The sequence below is a fragment of the Amblyomma maculatum genome, chromosome 2 (genome assembly GCF_055883805.1).
Source record: "Amblyomma maculatum isolate TAMU_Amacu chromosome 2, ASM5588380v1, whole genome shotgun sequence".
Classification (NCBI taxonomy): Eukaryota; Metazoa; Arthropoda; class Arachnida; order Ixodida; family Ixodidae; genus Amblyomma; species Amblyomma maculatum.
In genome coordinates, this window is record NC_139345.1 from 114,246,619 (window position 1) to 114,265,589 (window position 18,971).

At 47.3% G+C, this 18,971-nt stretch overlaps 1 protein-coding gene across 3 annotated transcripts in view; it reads right to left on the reverse strand.

Moving 5' to 3' along the window:
- Positions 1-4,149: 4,149 nt before the first annotated feature.
- Positions 4,150-18,971, reverse strand: part of LOC146199607 (growth factor receptor-bound protein 14-like) — a 195,185-nt gene continuing 180,363 nt past the window's right edge. For all 3 annotated transcript variants that reach the window (XM_084595124.1, XM_084595125.1, XM_084595126.1), the window contains 8 exons: positions 13,788-13,918; positions 13,159-13,248; positions 12,891-13,028; positions 12,334-12,438; positions 11,742-11,843; positions 10,962-11,156; positions 10,279-10,566; positions 4,150-9,793 (listed from right to left, as the gene is read on the reverse strand). In XM_084595124.1, the coding sequence (XP_084451250.1) occupies positions 9,590-9,793; positions 10,279-10,566; positions 10,962-11,156; positions 11,742-11,843; positions 12,334-12,438; positions 12,891-13,028; positions 13,159-13,248; positions 13,788-13,918 (1,253 nt within the window). In that variant the 3' untranslated portion in view covers positions 4,150-9,589. The remainder of the gene's footprint in view (positions 9,794-10,278; positions 10,567-10,961; positions 11,157-11,741; positions 11,844-12,333; positions 12,439-12,890; positions 13,029-13,158; positions 13,249-13,787; positions 13,919-18,971) is intronic.

Genomic DNA, 18,971 nt, shown 5'->3' on the forward strand with positions numbered 1-18,971 from the left:
TGATCCAAGGGATGGAGGCTCGATTCCCTGGTGGAAGCCAAGGAAGTATCGATTCAATGGTGATTAGGTTCATGGTTGGTCGCTTCGAATTCGGCGGCTTTCGCGCATGCGCATAACGGGCGGCACAGACACGCGAAACTCGGCTCTGACCAGCGTAGTGCAACTTTAAGAAACCACCGATAGGGGAAACACATGCGGAGGAGATGAGAGGAGCGTTCTGCTCATCACGCGTGGCTTCGCGCACACGGCCCGCAGCGGTCAGTGCGTATGATGATAGGAGACTCAGGAACTCAGGTGATGGCGGCGGTCTCCCTGACGGAATGTCTGAACAGCACGCGTGCGCGATCAACCGCCGAGAGAGAGAGAAACAATCTTTATTGCCAAAAGAGTGTGGTCATTATTAAGGCATGTCGGCCTGGCGTGGCCCCCTGGTGAGGGCGACGCGCTGGGCCCACCAGACAAGCGCCAGCTGTGTCTTCTTGTCTGAGCAGGTAGACAGACGTTGGTCCCATCTCTCCTCGGAGGCAGCAAAGACCCGAGACAATCGCAAGAGGCGCGCTCGTCGCGGACTCTGGAGAGGAGGTTTCCGGGTTACGCCGGGAGGAAAGGGGAGAACACGCGGCGGCGTCGCTGCGGGATTGATTGACTGAAAAACGTTTATGGAGGTGCAGAAAAGGCGATGAGGAGTTGATCATGGGCGAGGAGGTTGTCGAAAAGCCTCCTCTCTGGACTGTTGCAAACCGGTTCCACTGCCGCCTCCACCGCGTTGACGTCAGGCGCACCCAACAGCCCAGCGAGCAATACGGTGACGCCCAGGAGGCCCTAATGCCAAGGAAAGTTATACCGTGGCGCCGGCCTGGCTAATTAGTCCACGCTGAACCGCCACGTCAGAACTGAGCAGACAGTTCTCCCACTCGTCCTCGGAGATGTATGTCGTGATGTGCGGGGGCTTGTGTCCCTTACATTCCGCGGTGACGTGGTAAAAGTAATAGAGGTGTCATCACAGTGCACCGACACGAGTCTAAATGCTCGGTTGGGTACATGAGGTGTAGGCGATGTAGGTTAGCGTACGTGTTGGTCTGGAGGCGGCGCCAGTCTCTATAGCCTCCTCGGCGTTAAGTAGGCGGTGTGGTGGAGGGAATGTTCTGCGCTGCAGTGTCTGGTTTCCCTCAAGTCCCGCGTGGCCCGGAGCCCAGGTGATTCGGTGCTTATGGGGATTGCTTGTTGGTATTGCTGATGGTAGAAGGTGCAATACGGGACGAAATGCGGCCAGCAAGGAATAGGTGGCAGGCTTCTTGTGAGTCGGTAAGAATTGTAGTGCTCCGGTGTAGAGTGCGCGTGAGCGATGGCCAATTGGCGATTGCCGCCGCCTCTGCGATTCCCGGGTTGACATGCTGGATACTGATGAGACTGGCCGTGTGCCCCTTCTCTTCCTTTCCTGCGTGTGCGTAAACTCGCCCGCCCTTCATGGCAGCATTCCGCGAGTGCGCATTGTCGCCCCCCCCCCCCCCCCCCCCGCATTTACCGCGTTTTTCTTTTTACTTACACTTTGTAGCTTCGCGTTTAAGACAACCTAATATAGTTTCAAATAGAATGCCGCTGGCACATGACTTGTCATACAACGCTCCCTTCTAAATTTGTTTTTTTTTTTTTCCTTTAAGCGTTTGTCAAGCGCTCGCATTGAATAAATATATAGCAATGTCATAGAAAGCGAATGAAGTGCGTTTTCTACAGTGACTAGGGTAATTCAAGGTACCCGATGAGTAACATTAAGTAAATTGACACTTACGATGCAATATTTCGCTATAGAAAATCGCCCTCTTAAGCAACTGTTTATCGAAAAATACGCTAGTGAAAAGTTTCGGGGTATGGAAATACGCGCGGCCGTTGTAATGGAATAGACACGGGATTCACGTGTATCGGCACATGTCACATATTCCTTCTGATGCAATGCCAAATTGTTGTTCGACGCCTGACGAACCGTCGGACCACGGACTGCGTATTAGTACGTGTTCACACGACACTACTATGTGAGGCCCGGTCCTGCGCCATTCAGGACAATGCACAAATTGTGCCCTTGCGTGCCGTTGGCCCGGCGCACTAAAATTGTGCTCCCACTATTGCACCCCCCCACCCCCACCCCCTCTCCCCCCACTCCAATTCGGGGCGCAAGAGGTCCGTGTAAACACAATTACCTATTATAGTGCGCATCACCCTGACTGGACCGAGGCGCCCCTGTCATTTTGCAGTGCTGCAAACAGCTTGTGAGGCTGAGCATAGAAGCTTTTGTTCGCGCGCACTTCAGGCTTCACTGACCTCCCTGTTCAACTTCCCCCCTCCGCCCCCCATCCAGAACAATCAACTATAGTCCATCTCGCAAGCTGTTTGCAGCACTGAGAAAGACAGGGTTGCCTAGGCCAAGTCAGGATGATGAGCACTATTATAGGCAATTGCCCCTACGTGTCTCTCGCGCACCGAATTAGTGGGGGCGACCATAGGAGAACAGTTATCTTTTGTAGTGCGCCAACGACCGGCACGCAATAGCACAATTATAGTGTGCATGATCCTGAATGGGGCATGACCCGAAAACGTGCCTCAGAGAGTGACGTGTGAACACGTAATACGCGCGGAATGCGGGATCTAATCCCGACCTCCGCGCCCACTTCCCGAAGGAGGTGAAAAGCAAGGCGCTGTGCGATGGCAGTGCACGTTAAAGAACCCCAGGTGGCAGAAATTTCCGGAGCCCTCCACTACGCCGTCTCTCATAGCTTGAGTCACTTTGAAACGTTAAACCCCAAAAACCAAATGAAAAAAAAAAAATGCCGAAAGTGTGCTCTTGTCGAATGTCCCATCCGGAGATGATTCTTCCGGTCTAAGGGCTATCTCATTTAAAACTGGTATTATTCTATATTTCTCACTGCTGTACGAGGTCGGGTCATGCAAAGAAACGCAGTGTGCATCTCAAAGCCTGTTTATCGGCTACGCGACAACCCAAAAATTCGCCGTTTTCCCCAATTAATTGGCTTTACGTTTAAAGCGAAATTCGCGCTATTTATAAGTGCATTTAAAGTACATTTCTTTGCAAAAATATTATTTATGATTACTTAAAATTATACGACAGTGGTCTCGCGAAAATACTACATATGGTAGCAACTGATGATGCTTGGGTTCACTATGAGCTGTTTTACGTCGCATATTGTCGAGGGCACCCGCCATTTTTTTTTTTTTCGGGCTTGTGTCATAGATTGAGCATAAAGCCACATTTAAAAATGATTTCCCCCCTTAATAACGTGCAGAATGGGCGGCTAGCTGCTTTCTTCCCCTCTCCACCTGAGCTCAAATTACTAAAGACCCCCTCCAAAGCAGCCAGACTTCGTGCAAAGAATTAATGCAGCAGGTTGTTCATGCGAGATGCTAACTTGTGTTCTTATTCTTTCTCGATGTTAATGTATCGTGAGGGAACTGTGTTCACATTCTCACAGTTCTGGCAGCGCACGAAGGCATTTGACTAGACGAAGCTGTGTGCGAACAGTCACGTTTTTTTCTGAGAGTTTGCGCCTTTATGCATTTCTTCAGGTACCAAGAATTTCCAATAGGACTTCAGTTTGCCACCTGCACTAGTTTGCGAAAGGACTGAGTACTGATAAGAATGGCAGCGTGAAGATGTGGTAGAGGGCAGGTAGCTAGCTGCGTGTACACTGTGGACCTCTTGTGGCATGGCATAGAGAAGACTCTGCAGGGAGGGGGGAATGTGGCTGCTCCTGGCCCTACAGGGCTGGGACTGGTAGGTCACTGCCACTTCCGGCGGGGGCTAGCCTGCCACCGCATTTTTGTCTGTTGTAGGGCGTTATTACACCCGCTAACGTTTCAGTGGTGGACGACAGCTGTTGCGATGCGCGTCTTTCTCACCCTTTTCTATTTTCTCTTCTGTCCACACGAGGCAGTGGAGGTGGCTCAGCTACAGAGCCAGGTAGCAGGCCCGTGCATTTTCTTATCCTTCTTCCTTCAATCGCAACAACTCTGCAGGATGGACACTATATAGGCCACCATTCCAGGAATGCGTTTCACTGCATGTCTTAAAGCCTCTGGAGACAAGAATATGGGACATGAAATCTCATGAGGCTTTCAAATCAATAAAGACGAGCAAGATCACTGTGAATACTCAGAATTTTTATTGCATAGACTCACAATTCCTTTTTTTGGTTTACCTTTTTTTCCTCATCAAATAGCGACACAAACGCATACGAACGACACAACATTATGGTAGCAATAAATAAAACACTCGTGACACTGGGCACGTTTCGAAGAAGACACGACCCCCAAAGCTTGCATATTTGCCTTGTTCTCGTGAAGACTCACTTCAGCCTGTCCATAATAAAGTGACTCACTACCAACTTGACCCCCTGTCATGGTTCACCTGGCTCATTTGCTGCTAGGAACAATACTAAAAAGCTGAAGTGTTCAAGAAAAACGGGCGTGCTCAATAGCATGAATATGGTATAAATTTTGTACGCCCAACAGCGCGTGACATGAGCACAGAGGACATATCTATGCTTTGTTTTTACTTTCCTGTGCAAATCAATTGCAAAAGAAGACTTCTCATAGGAGCTGAAGTACTTGAATTTGAAACTTGCTTCATCTGCCATAAAATGCGTAACTGCTTTGAGGTCCCAAACCAGCAGCAGAACTTTTTTTCCCAAATCAACTGCAAATTCAAAATAAAAGTAGAATGAAATGCGCACAATGGTCACACAACTGAGACAGTGTGAACACGAGTATAATCATAGCGAGATTGTAGCGCAGAGTAGGACAGGTCACATGAAACTCTGTGCTACAATCTTGCTATGATCATGCACCAACAAGCCCAAAAAGCCACGCTTTTGAACGAGTATAATGTCAATTAGATCGCTACATTGTGTCCGTAGAAGAGTTTGGTGTCGTAGTTTTCATCCACAATAGCATCGTACGTATCCTTCTTTGTACACCATGTAAATGACATTCGTTGCATTGCATACTTGGACAGAAGGAGTGTAACAATGCACTTCAAGTAGGCAGGCACTGCAAGCCATTAACAGAGTGGACAGAGAGAAGTGTGAGATTATGCACAGCCAGTGATTGCATACAGCCACCCCTTTCTGAGACATCTTGTACCCGACCATCAGTACTAATATATGCATACCCACAAAATAACGTGTAAGGTCTCATCCGCTTCTTTTTTAAGTAACCGGACAAACTAACCTGAGCACTACACCTTGGATAGCCAGTGCATTTCAATTACGTTCCTGTAATGCATTTGGTTCTAACAGATGCCAAATTATGCAAATGGAAGCCAAACTCCACACAGAATAAAGAAAAATTTAGCTGTTTGGAAATGGACATCGCAAGTCAAACACTGCAAATGTGAATCAGCAGAAGTGGAGCGATGGATACAAAGGAGAACTAAATGTATTATGAGCACAGGCAAAAGACTATCGTGCGTTTACCGTGTGGAAATGATGAAATTTGGAGTTGCGAAGCTATATTAGTCCAGTAAATGGCCTGTCTGCAAGATACGCCTAGACGACACAGCTAATGAATGGAATTCCTGCTTACGCATTTGACTATGCGCCTCTAATTTGATCTTCTAGGCGCAACTTATTGCCAATGTGCCACGGAAGCAACATTCTCATTTGCAGATTTTATTGAGGCAGTTTACTGGGCATGCAAGGCAGAAGCCAAAATGCATGTTTGCCCAATCAAGTTGCCAAAAGTGACGTCTACAGAGCGTCGAAAGTTACCACAGATCCGCAGTTATTTCAAATGCATGAACTACTCCTCCTACACAGAAAAAGCAGATGCCCAAGGCATAAATATATTCATCGGTACCCTTAAAGGAAACAACTGTCTTTAAGACCACAGAGTGTGCATTCACGAGAGGTCACCGTGTACAATGCAAAAAGAAAGAATGAGGCCAGCCTCAAGACTTGCCAAACAGCCACTAGCATACACATCGCATCAGTGCCATGCGTTGGCATGGACAGTCAGCTTCAAACGTGTTCCTAATCAAAAGCCACAGCATAGCCGTTATCTTATACCGCACCTAGCACACACAGTGTGCACATTTGCTGGGGGAGGATAACTGAAGTGCTGACACATGCATGAGGCACACTTCATGCAGATAGCTCAAGCATACCGGATGATGGTAGGATATGCACATTCCAGCAAACATACAGTGTGGATGTGTGACACGGTGGTACTCCACAACAAAGAAGATGGCTGCACACTGAACATTTATCTGTACCACATTCACAGTTGTTACGGATTATCACGAAGGGCTTGTGTGTGGTTTTCATTAAGGAACACATTTGAGCAATAAGGGCAGTATGAGACACAGTGAATCATTATCACCAGGACGTCAACAAAGGTCAAGAGGGCAATGCAGAAGGCATCAGAGGTTGAATTCCCCTCAATTTTTGGTGCTCGAATAAACTGTCAAAGAAGCACGGCTGGATAGGATACGGACTGCTGGACAGTCTTCAGGCTAAAAGAAAAAGACTGTAAAAAGGCTTATTTGTATGGTCAGATATTACAGCAAGGACAAACAATACTTTGAAGTGTTGCAACCATACACCATGTTGCTTCCACTCTCTAAATACACGACTTGAATGAGAATGAACTTGACTGGCAGCAATGTGAGATCGTTCATTCAAGCAATGTCTTCATAAATAAAAGTGCACAAAATGGTTCGCTACCTGACAAGGTTTCACTGTGAAAAACTAAGGCAGTGCTGGAGAGCGACAAATTCATCAGCCTCACACGAGTTGCTAAACAATCCTTTCATGTCACTATGTAGAAATCGAAGAAGAATACAATCATTCAAGTCTCAAGGCAGATGCTGGCGGTCGTGACTACCTTTTTGCTCAGTCTGAGTAAGGAAGACGGTGAACATGAATGTTTTTACAAACTGCTATGAGATTGGTAACTTTTTTTCTTTCTTTAGTACATCATTTGCACCAGCTGTTTCACCAAAAACTACTAATAGAAGCTCTCTTTCAAGATAAATTACATTTTCTGTAATGCGCTAGGAACATTCCGTGACCAGCCTGAATCAGATGCATTGAAAGAATTGACCTGGTGAGGCAGCAAATTGTTTTGCAGGAAAAAAAAAAAGATAAACAGCCACTTAAGATGTGAAAATGTGTGTTGTTACTATATACAGCAGCACTCATACTGTACGTTGTTTGCGAGCTTAATGCAACCCCAATCATGCGAGTCTTCACAATCGTTACGAGTATGCACAGACAGCACAGAATCATGCAGACACTCAGTAGCATGCAGACATGTGAGAAGTCCAAATGCAGCCAGAAAAATGGCGCGCACTCGAATTACCTTCAGACATTTCATTGAACAGTGAAACCAGCAAGTTTACTGAGGATTACCAAAGTGCACACAAATGCAAATCAGAATAAAAATGTGCACTGAGAAATCATATAACTTAAGTACACACACACACACACATGCTCTGGCATCTAGTTTAGTTAAATATTTCAGAGTAAAGACATGACAAATGGATACGAAATTTACAATGCATGTGTATGTACAAACTGGTGTGTAAGTGTATGTGTGTGTGTGCACATGTTAGGAACACCCAAAGAAGCATCGTGACACCAAGGAAACAAGGAGCTGTATACAGCCGGGGGCTAGCTCAAGGATCACCTTTTACACAACATAGACATCTTTGTGCATAGTGAACTCTCCTCATTAACGTAAGCTAGCAGTAGAGAAGGCGAGGATTTTCGGCACAAAATATCTCACAACAAAAAATACTTTGCTTGCACCCTGCATAAACATTCATAATTAAACAGAAGTCACACAAAGGCTGCTTCAGAAAGGGAGAAATGTTTTGCATGTAACAGCAAAGAAGCAATTCTATACCTTCAACATTTTCAATTCTTGAGATGCTGAATCAAAACAAGTGCTAAAGCAAAATGTCATGTTGGAAATTTACTGGATGGCATTCAAGACAAATTTCTTTCATCAGACAACATTACTTTTGATAAATATAACAAAACCAAGTTTAAAAACATTATGCTATTTGTAGCCACCAAGTCCTTTAAATTTCTTGTGTGGGCCACTTATTGAGAAAAATGTGCTTTACACAATTAGCAATCAAAGAATACCCTCATCTTTCCACAGCAGCAGCTGATATGGTCCTGAAATCACCAAGGACTACAAAAGAGTGTGTCCCAATACAATTACACACACTGCACAGTATTTACGCTGTTCCTGAGAGGACAACACATTAGGGTCCATGATAAAGAGCACAAGTGAAAAGCAAATTGTTCCCTGCATCAGCCAAAAGCAGTCATGCTGGTTTGCACAATAATCTACAGATGTGACATCCCTTTGCACACATGTCGGTTATTAAATATTGACCTGCTGTGTGTCTTCCAGACAAGAGTGACAGAGTTTAAAAAGTCTGCCTTGATAACCACAAGATGTCGTATGTATTGTAGTGGGGCAACAGCGTGTGTCGTGCACGAAAGAGGCGCATGAATGCTTAACAGCACAGGATGCAACACTGAGATTGCACATGCTGCCAAAGGTAAGCTCGTAGTAGTTTGAAGTGTTAGCGGCATCCTACAAATATGTGCATCGTTCCTAGACTACACCACTGCTGCTGATGATGTAATGAAGAGTGCTGTCGCTAGTTAGATCCTCATGCGCAGCTTACTCAGAAAAATGTATTTAACATTAGAAAAAAAACATATTACAAGGCTATTATTACATTAAGCATCAGTTCGATTGTGATAGTCTCAAAAAAGAAAATAGCTCAAATGTTATTTCACTCTCTAGTAACAACTAATTATGATTATTGCGATTCAAGGTACTGCCAATAATATAGTAATGAGCCAGAAAAAGCTCTTGGGTGCACAAGTTAGCACCTAACATAGGTGCACATTGAAGACAGCAAGGTTGGTGTACCCGAAGGATTTGCGCAATGTACTAGGAACACCTCAGACCTTTGTGCAAGCCCAGCGACTCTTTGGACCTCGTTCTCAGGCTCAACAACGGGGGAGAAGGAAAATTCTCAATGGCTATAAAGAAAACAAGGAACAAGCAAAAAGAGGAGAGGCATATTCAACAGCCTCCAGAGTTCTTGTCGCACTTCTTCTGACAGGGACCCGAGCCAGCCAGCCAGCTGAGACACAAATAAATAGCGATTACAACATGAGGATGAGGCAAAAACAAAGCCTCTGCTAAAAACTTCTTGAGGGAAGAAAAGAAGTAACTGACGAGCACACTTCACGGCCCACCCTGTCCTGTCCTGTAAGCACAGGTGTCGACAACAGCGAGTGTCCTGTCGCACATTCGTGACAAACAAACTTGGTCGGGGTTCTGTGCAAACAGCAGTGTCTTCCCGCGTGCTTGTTCTCCCAAGCTTCAACTGGGTCGAGAAAACACATCGCAGCACAGCACGAGGTTGTCCACACCAGTCCAAACGGAGTTACAGCAGTCCGCAATGACACACCACACTGGAGGGTCCATGTTTCAGGCCGGCAGGGTTGAGGCATATCATGGGCTTGCTACTAGGCGCGGGGGCTCCTCATTAATTAAAAGGGCTGTGTGCCGAGGGCGAGGAGGAAGAGGAAGGTGGCGTGCACTTGCGACGCGGCTGGTGGACAAGGAAATGAGTCAGCTTGGTGGGAAGATAGCTTAGGTTGAGTTGGTAGAACTCAACCAGCTGCAGAAGGTCATAAAATTTGGTACGGCCATTGTCGAGCGAGTAGCATAACTGGTCCTTGTCTTCCAGCTGCGAGCACAAAAAGAGTGCAAAAAATTCTCTGTAAGGGACAGCAATTGAAAAGAGCCGAGAAAGCAAAGCAAACCCCATAAATTGCAATTTTTTCCTTTGCACCAAGTTCTTGATGGCATCAACATAGACACAGGTTGGGTTAGGTCTTTTAAAATGGAGACATGCTTAAAGGAAATAATGCAAAGAGGCTTGTCCAGACGTCGTAAGTCATGCAGTGGAAAACAAAGGAAGTAATAATGATGAAAAAACAAGAACCCCAGTTTTAACAATGTATGTGGCGCCTAATATCTCATGCTTAGCTACACAGTACAACTGAGTGCAACAAAAAAGTATGGCACAGCCAGAACTGGCTCTGTTCCAGCTAACAAAATAAAAAGGGAAAAGCAGTTTTGAAAGTGGCACTCACTGCTTTTACTCATTTGCCGTGCATGCAATGCACATGTCACCATGCAGCGAACAACAACAGTGGTGCTGCAACTCACCGAGATGATCTGCACATGATGCACCTTCCCCCGGTAAACGTAGCACAGCACGTAAGAGCCAGGCTTGGTGAGGCTCTGCCGCACGAGGAAAACACCGTCCACTGTTCCGTGTTTGAGCAGTAGCTGGGTGGCCTCCTCGCGTGACATACCACTGTAAAACCAGGGCTGCATATGCTGCAGGCCCAGCTCGCCTGTGGCCCCAGGCCCCTGCCACTGGGGTGGAGGCCCACTGGGTTGCTGGACAGCCGTTGGTGATGCCTGCCCCGACCGACAGCACGGCAACTTCCGCTGGAAAGGCAGTTCAGAAATGGGAGTCAGAACCAAGAGGTCCAAGCCCATCCTTGAAACAGCTACCCTGCTAATACATGTATGCTAGTTCAATCCGATAGACTGTTCATGTCAGCTGCAGTGAGCACCTGTGCTGGCAAGCATGACTATGCAACATGGCAGTCGAATACGCAGGTTTTTTCAGCGTTTTATAGGCAAAGAAAGTACTGCAGTGGGGCAGAGCAAAAGGAAAACATGTGCTCACCCTCCTGCAGCCTGCCAAGTATCAGAGTATCTAAGAGTATCAAATGCCTTGGGAGCACAAAAATGCAGGCATTTTGATTGGAAGCATGGAATTACTTCAGCACTGCCGAGACGTGAAGCCTCTCTGCTAAGATCGGTAGCAAGGAACTTACCTTCCAGACATGTGCCTCAGCTGCGGCCACAGCTTCTGCCTCCTGGGGGTCCTCAATGACACGCCCTTTGCTCCCCGTGAAATCCATAGCAACCCAGGGTGAAGACATGGGGTCCCGACCGGGCTCCGGAGCCCATGCGTGCTCAGAGTAGCGGGACCGAAGCTCTTTGTAGTTTTCACGCAGTTTTTTGCCAAACTGCGACCACATAGAAAGAACAGGATTGCATAATTATAGCCCAAGTTCACAAGAGGGACAATTACGGTTGAGACCTACATCACTGCATCGTCTAAAAGTTAAAAAATTTGCACATCGGAGTACATCACAGAATTCATGCTGCACAAAGTACACTTCACTGCCTGTAAGACAATGGAGGATTAAGAGTGGTGTAATATATGTCGCAGTGAGACCTAGCAAAATATGAATCATCCTGTTGATTAGGAGTAGTGTAATATATGCCACAGTGAGACCTAGCAAAATATGAATCATCCTGCTGATAGCGAACTGCAGAAGAATGCTACTTGTCATAATTTTCCAAAAGGCAGTCTAATACATGGTCTGCAATGCCTGCCATCCACTGTCTGTCATCTACAGCACTCAATGAATTGATATTACAATTCAGAGAATTGCAAGAACTCAAAGTACTGAGCGAAGAGGTGTTTTCAACTAGAAATCAAGAAAAATGCCAAACAAAAGAATGCACAAAGGACATAGGATTTATATTCTGTCTGCCAAGCAGAGTCGCTCTTACAACAGCACGATGAGGGTGTGTAATCAATTTACCTTTGCAAGCCTGAGTGCAATGATCCAGCACTGACGCTGCTGCTCTGTGCTGCTGCAAAACCACATTAGATCGCTGCTGTTGATGCTGCTGGACCTCGTGGGCTGCACAGCACAGAAAACAAACAGTGGCAACTTTTCATTTTTTTCCCATGCTTCAAAATAAGCTTCTAGCATTTAGGTGTGCGATAAACCCAGTGGAGGCATTAGGAAGATGAATTTACTGTATTTTATCTAGTCTTCCTTGCACTTTCCAATGGAAACATCAAAAGATTATTAATAGTACAGTATAATAATAATTGTCGACAGCTACACGTGGCCATGAATGCATCATACAAAGAAAGAATATATAAATTAATGTTTTAGGTCAAAGCCTGCAACTGAACTTTCTTTTTTAAGTATTTTAGATCCGCACTTAGTGTCCACCACCTCAAAATCAAGAGGTGATGTGATTATTATGTTCATCCAGATACCAACTTTGGAATTCCTTTACACAAGGCATGCACTCTACAAACTCTGCAGAGCACCAAGATCAGCCTTACCAGCTCAGCCAAGCTGACTGGCTAGCATGTAGCCACCTAACAATCATACTGACCTTGAGACAAAACTGGAAAGCCGTTGGTCCGCTCAAACTTTTGTCATATGGCACGTAGACGTTCCAGTCCTTCAGGTTGGCGACGTGCTGCAGCTGCCACGCCTCCTGCAGGATAAGCAAGGTGTCAAAACAATGCCATGAGAATAAAAACAATACTGGCAAGCATCATCTATGTATGAGAAATAATGAACATGCTCTAATGCCCTCGGAGCCCACTGAGTGGAGATCCAAGATAATGGCCTGACAAAGAACAGGATAAAACAAAGAAAAATTCACACAATAGTTATTGAGATTCATGAGGCATGTACACGCAGGCAATTCACAGCCTACCAAAATGTAGACACTGCAGAAACCAAATACACAATGTGCACTCAAATCCAAAGTGAGATGGCTTGTGGTGGGTTTGCTGATATGAGACTACAGCTTACACCAATGAGATACTGCACTTCACTACAGTTAGTTTCAAAACCAATGGCTACTAACAAATACCAAGAGGCTACCCAAGCACAAGACTAAAAAGACCTGCACAGTTCAGCAGTAAAAATGCAAGACCTCACCTTGTGACCTGGTGGCAAGACTGAGAGCTCGCCGTCTTCAACGCGGAAGTATGACTGCTTCCAGGACTGCTTCCCAGGCTCCCGGTACCACAACACGCTGTGCACCACAGGACAGCGTTCACCTTGGCTTAGAATGTTCTGTGCAAGAGAAGAATAAAGACAATTCAATCAGTCAGTTCTGCTCAAGAATATGATGACAGTATCAAGCAAAGCATTTCCTTTCTGCATAAGAAGGCTGTGAAAGGCCAACTAACTGCAAAGTGCTTACCTGCAAGGTAATCAATTTTGCAAGGTCCGTTGACTCCGCCAGGCAGTCCAGCTGAGATCCTAGATCCACCATGTCAAGGGAGAAGAATTGCTGCACAAAAATGATACCAAAGTAAGGAGCCGGAACAATGCAGTTTATCGATTTCAACTACAACAATTGCATACCTGCAGCTGGCAATATGATGCAACAGCAACTAAACACCATTGATATGGTATGTGTCTGCCCATCTATTGATATATATATATATATATATGCACCTGCAATACAAGTATTGTAGGATAAAGTAATGGGCTGTTGGAAAAAGAATACCTCTCAGCAAATGTGTTCGCTTGAGTTCCTCTGTCAAGAAAAGGTAAAAATATTTTCTCAGTTACGTTTCCTGGCAGTATTTGACTCATACTAAACACAGACTTTTGATTTAAGCCCCACGTGCCTGCCAAAAATGTGGCATGTAATCAGACGGACATACAATATGTCACAATAGTGTTATCGTGCTTTGCTTTTCAAACAGAGCGGAAAAATAAATCCCTACTGAGAATTATGGCAGGAGAAACGAGAAAATGGTATAAAGTGATGCAGTGCAAAAAAGGTAGCAAGACAGAGAACTGATGCATAACAAGCAGACTAACCAGGGGAGAATTAAAGAATTCATATTTTCTGAAGTCCTGCTGGAAGTAGAACTTGTTTCCACTCTGCTCCTTGTTCCTGCCCCAGGATGCATACACTTGCAGAACCTCTTCGTGGTCTTCAAGGCTGCGTTCTGCAAAAGTGAAAAGATAGAACAAATTTCACTGAAGGACTTATGCTAATAAAAGTCATTTAATTACCTTAACCTGCTTTCCACCAAATTTATGAGAATGAACAGTGGCAAACAAGTCACGCATTTGATTTCTCACAGCCAGATATTCTTCAGTGCCATCAGTCAAAAAGATGTCTAGAAAATAATACAAGCAAGCACCCCAAAAGCAGAGATTGCATCTTTGCACTTTTTTTTTAACATTTTTTCTTGCATGCATTAGGCCCTGCAATTAACATTCATCCTTCGTGTGCTCACCACATCCGATCTTAAATGGGTATACTTTTTACATGGCGCAGCCTTTCTGCGTTGCTCGGAAACACGCCGAGACTCATAATTTCACGCCGGTAACGGCGCTGACCATCTTCAAGCAAAACGACAACAGATCCATCACGCCAGTCGTCTTATGATGGGCTAAAGAAACTGCCCGACTGAGGCACGAAAGGCGCTGCTTCCGGCGCTACGATGATACCGGCACTGCAATGGACTGCCATTATTTCGGCAGCTAGCTATGCTGAATGTTGCCGGTGTGGTCAAAACTTGCCTACGTGACCGGCAGCTAAGGTCTCTCGTCTCACGGACCGACCTTTGGTCATATACCCCCCTCGCTCACTACATGAACCTCCTCGTACATATAAGCGTCAACGCTACTCACAGCTACGAAACGACATGAACCCGGGCGGCGAGCGATAAAGAGACGATGTTTGCACTGCCGGGCTAAACCGCGCTGCGCACGGCCGACCACGACGACAGGGTACAACAAGCACACCCCTCTCCGCAGCCAGCTGTCGCCAAGCGCCGGAGCAGCAGCAGCAAGCGCAGGCACAGGTTTGTGCGCAAGAGGGACGCGGAGATGAGGGGTCGCATACGCGCGACACGCGAGATTTGTCGCGTGATAAATGGCCACTCGACGACGCCCGAGATGGAAGGAGAGAGAATCTATCAGAGAAAGAGAGAGAGTCATGACGAGAAGAAAAAAGACTGACGCAACGCGCGCGAGCGCGGGTTGGCGCGAGCTTCTCTTTCTCTCTCGCTCATCAGGATCCCCCACGGAGAAGGAAACTCGGAGGAGGCAACGGCCGCCGCGGACGCCGCCGCGCTGTCTGACGACGCGATCTCCTCGCCCCACACACACCTCCGAGCGCTCGCTCACCGTTTCCCTTTTAGCGCGCAGCAGAGGGCAGATACGAGCGCACGTGCGTTTCGGTGCTGCCTCGGTGAACACGTCACCGCGCTAAACCACGGGCGTCGCGTTAACCAACAGAGAGAAGCGGAGAGGCTGAAATGCCTCTCCACATTCGCACGCGCTTCTGCAAGAACGCTGTTTGGTCGACCAGGCGGTGCCGAGCACAAGTGTTGTAGGCAGCTGCTACAGTACTAAAGGGTTGTTATGAAACGGAAAGAATACAAGCACAGGTAGCAGATTGCAGGCAAGTGCTTCGGCGGAGAATCTACACGGAAAGGGAAATTAAGCATTACACTCCTCAGCTTCCCCAGAAACAAAATGCAGCAAGAAGAAAAAGTAAAAAGACTATAATTACGAAATCAAAATGTACAATCGGCACAGCATGAGCCGCTTCGACTAGACAACGAACAGTTTCGCAGGCTGTCGCTGAGACGGCGGAGAAAACAAAAATAATAACGGGTCTTGTTCCCGCAATGCAGTGGGAAATTATGTCAGCTTTTTACACAGCCTCGAAGAGAGACAATTGAAAACGGACAAAGAAAGATACAAGGTCGCTCAAAGGCACATTCCACCTGCTACCCGACCGGTCTGACTCTCAGTACCGGGAACGTTAACTCTCCCCTTGAGCTAGGCAAGAGGCCACCTCCAGGCCCTCTCTACGATCATAACAGGCTGGAACGCGCAAATTCATTGTTTACCGAATAAACCGTAGAGTTACCGACCTCAATATGCGGCCGCCACGTGTCTTTTCAAGCTGTTACCTCGGCGTACTGGTAGGTGATATCGTGCCAAATAGCTTCCGGTGTTTTTCCGACGCCTCGGCCGCCAGCAGCACGAAAAAGAAATGAGCACAGCATCAAGATGCTGAGCCACGCTACTGCCAACATATCGGCATTTTCCCAGTGAGCACTGGTTGAATTGATGTGCAGGTAACCTTGCATTGCGCGCACCTGGGGCCCGTATTCCGAGTTGGCGTCGTTATCGAAGTGTCGCTATATCACGTCACCTTGAGTCATCTGATTGGTCGAAACGACGGAACTGGGTGTTGCCACTACGGAACCGGAAGAGGTGGCGACATCAAGTTTCGGCATTTCCACCAATCAGATGACTCGAGGTCACGTGAGATAGCGACACTTCGATAACGACGCAAACTCGGAATACGGGCCCTGGCCCAATCACGGTAGAAGCGGTAGCGATGCCTACCTGCACCTGATCACAACAGGCCTAACGGGCAGGTGTTTATGGACATCTGCTGTACATACCTAATTGGAACGGCCCGAAAAACTTCGAAATCCAAAACGCCCCACAAAACACTGACGTCTCAATCGGTGCATACAGCAACGGAAGCGGTTAGCGAATGGCCCGCTACCGCCGCCACGCATACAGCCGGCAACGCAAGGGAGGAAGGTACGGAGAATGGCTCGCGTCCACTAATTTGGAAATCGCCACTGCCAGCTGGACAGAGCGCATAGCTAAGGCGACGAGTAATTGCTACCTTATGTAACTTGCTGCGAGGGTCTTAGAGGACGTACTAACACCGCTGAAGGTTGGGCTTCCTGATAAAGCAGACGTCAGTCGTAAGTTTTGTCGTAATGCCACCTTGCGTGCCGTCTTGCGAAAGGAAGGACATTGCAGGTCTGATCGTGCAAGCTCAGCCGCTTCCGGGTGCCGCGTTCTATACCCCCTCTGCCGAGCAAAGCTTGCGCAAACGCCAAAATGACTTCAAAAGAAGTTCTCGCGAGTAATAAATAATCTTATCCGTCCGTAAAAACCTTTCCGAAAAAGCGCTCCCATCAGCCGATTACAAGTTTCAGAAATCTTTGCCCCTGTCAGTTTATTTTTGAAGTTCTCGCGAGTAATAAATAATCCTATCCATCCGTAAAAACCTTTCCGAAAAAGCGCTCCCATCAGCCGATTACAAGTTTCAGAAATCTTTGCCCCCGTCAGTTTATTTATTCATTTATGTTTTCAGGAGTCCCGCTATGCACAGGAAACGATCGAACCACATGCCGTTGCGAAGCGCCAGGCCCTCATCTACCCACTTCTCAGTAGAAAGCGAATTAATGACTTGAGGCGGGGGAGTATGGAAACAAAGCCACCCGGAGACTGAGGCGACCCGGCAACCGAAGTCGCCAGGCAATTTACGGACTTCGTGGCGAACACAGCCAAGAAGAAGCCGAAAAGAAGACAAGAGGAGGGGAAAGCGGCGTGCGTGAACACCGCGTCCCCTATGGGAGCTGGCGATAAACGTTTAATGAGATCACGCACCCTCTCCCGAGTGGGGCGCTAATTTGCATTCGGGAAGACGGCCGCGCCCGCACATGCGCGCACTTCCCTCGGGGACAGCAAACTGGGTGGAGGGTGCCAGACTGCCCACAAAGATACACGCAAAGGAGCGCCTACATTGCAAGGCCGGGGACGCGCGTAAATTGCGCTTATTCGCCAATCAGACTGTCCAGAAATGCGAAACCTACTTCTCCATCTTCAGCTCCCATCGCAGCCTGGCAAGAATTCGGACATGAAGGCGAGCTCGCCTCCTGGAGAGTCAAATTCGTGTCTAGAAACGCTAGTTCCCAATTACATCTTTTCTTTGATGAAAAAAATTCCCACAAATTCCGCTAACTCCCGTCGCGCGTTTGGACAATGAATGGAGGAGAAATTCTTGCGCCAGCATACAGTTGCGAAGGTAAATGAGACAGGTACCGCAAGCATAGTGCCAGTATAACGTGGTCAGCCAATGCGCTCACTGTCCCGCCTTAGGAAATAACGCCAGTATATCGTTGCAACGCTCCGACCTAGCCACAGAGCAGTAAACAAGCGGGGCTTTCCACAGGCGCTGCATCTAAATGTGTCGGACCACCATTACCAGTCTCGAAAGTGCACCGCACCCCCTTTGGTGTCATGCGCACACTATAGGAGCGATCGAGACAACGAACAACGCAAAACATCCGTTCACGAGCGGACACGAGAACGCGAAAAGAACGTTCCACATGGAAAACAGAGAAGAGAGCACTCACGCATGAGACACGACACCGCGACGAGATTGGACTTCCGACAGTCGCGACGATTCAATCTCAACGACCGCCCGCATATGCGCTTTTTTTACGAGGCCTATAGAGCGCCACGGCGACTGTGCCGTTTAAAAGGAGAAGGCAGCCCGCTTTCACCTATTACGCAAGTCTCCCTTTCGCGTGCGACGTATATACGGCGACAACTTATATGCACCGGAGACATAAACGACTTGGCGGGAATGCGGGGCGTCCTGCAGCTGCACTCCTACAGCCATATACAACGAGACAATGGATGCAGTGTAAGTGTACAGACGTGGCAAAGGCACAGATAGCATATATACCGCGTTTCCAGGAGGAAATAAAGCAAAACTGGCGTGCCAATTTCGCCGCGTTCCATGTCATGAATTTGGGAAGGCCAGCTTGGAAAGACGATGTGAAATGGGCGATGTCTCGCCGAAACAAGAGCAATACAGGCGGGCGCGGCTTGCGTTGGGCAACGAGCAAGCAACCGCAGTTCCCGCAATCTTGGCCGAGATGAGAGCGAAAAAAATAAATAAAAATACCATTGTGCAAGTGTCGACTGGTGTAAGCAGAACACCAACGGCAGCTGCGTTGTCGAGCTACGAGGGATCATTCATTCGTTGCCAGCTTCTGAGGTGCAAAAGACTCGCATCACCCTCGAATACGCTCGCGTTGTTTGGAACCCGTATGAGCACTGCGACGTCAGAAAACTTGAACCTCACTCCTCTACAGAAGGCCATGCGTTTTGTATGTTAGAGATTTGACACGGATTTCTCATCGTTTACTTTTCTTCCCGAGC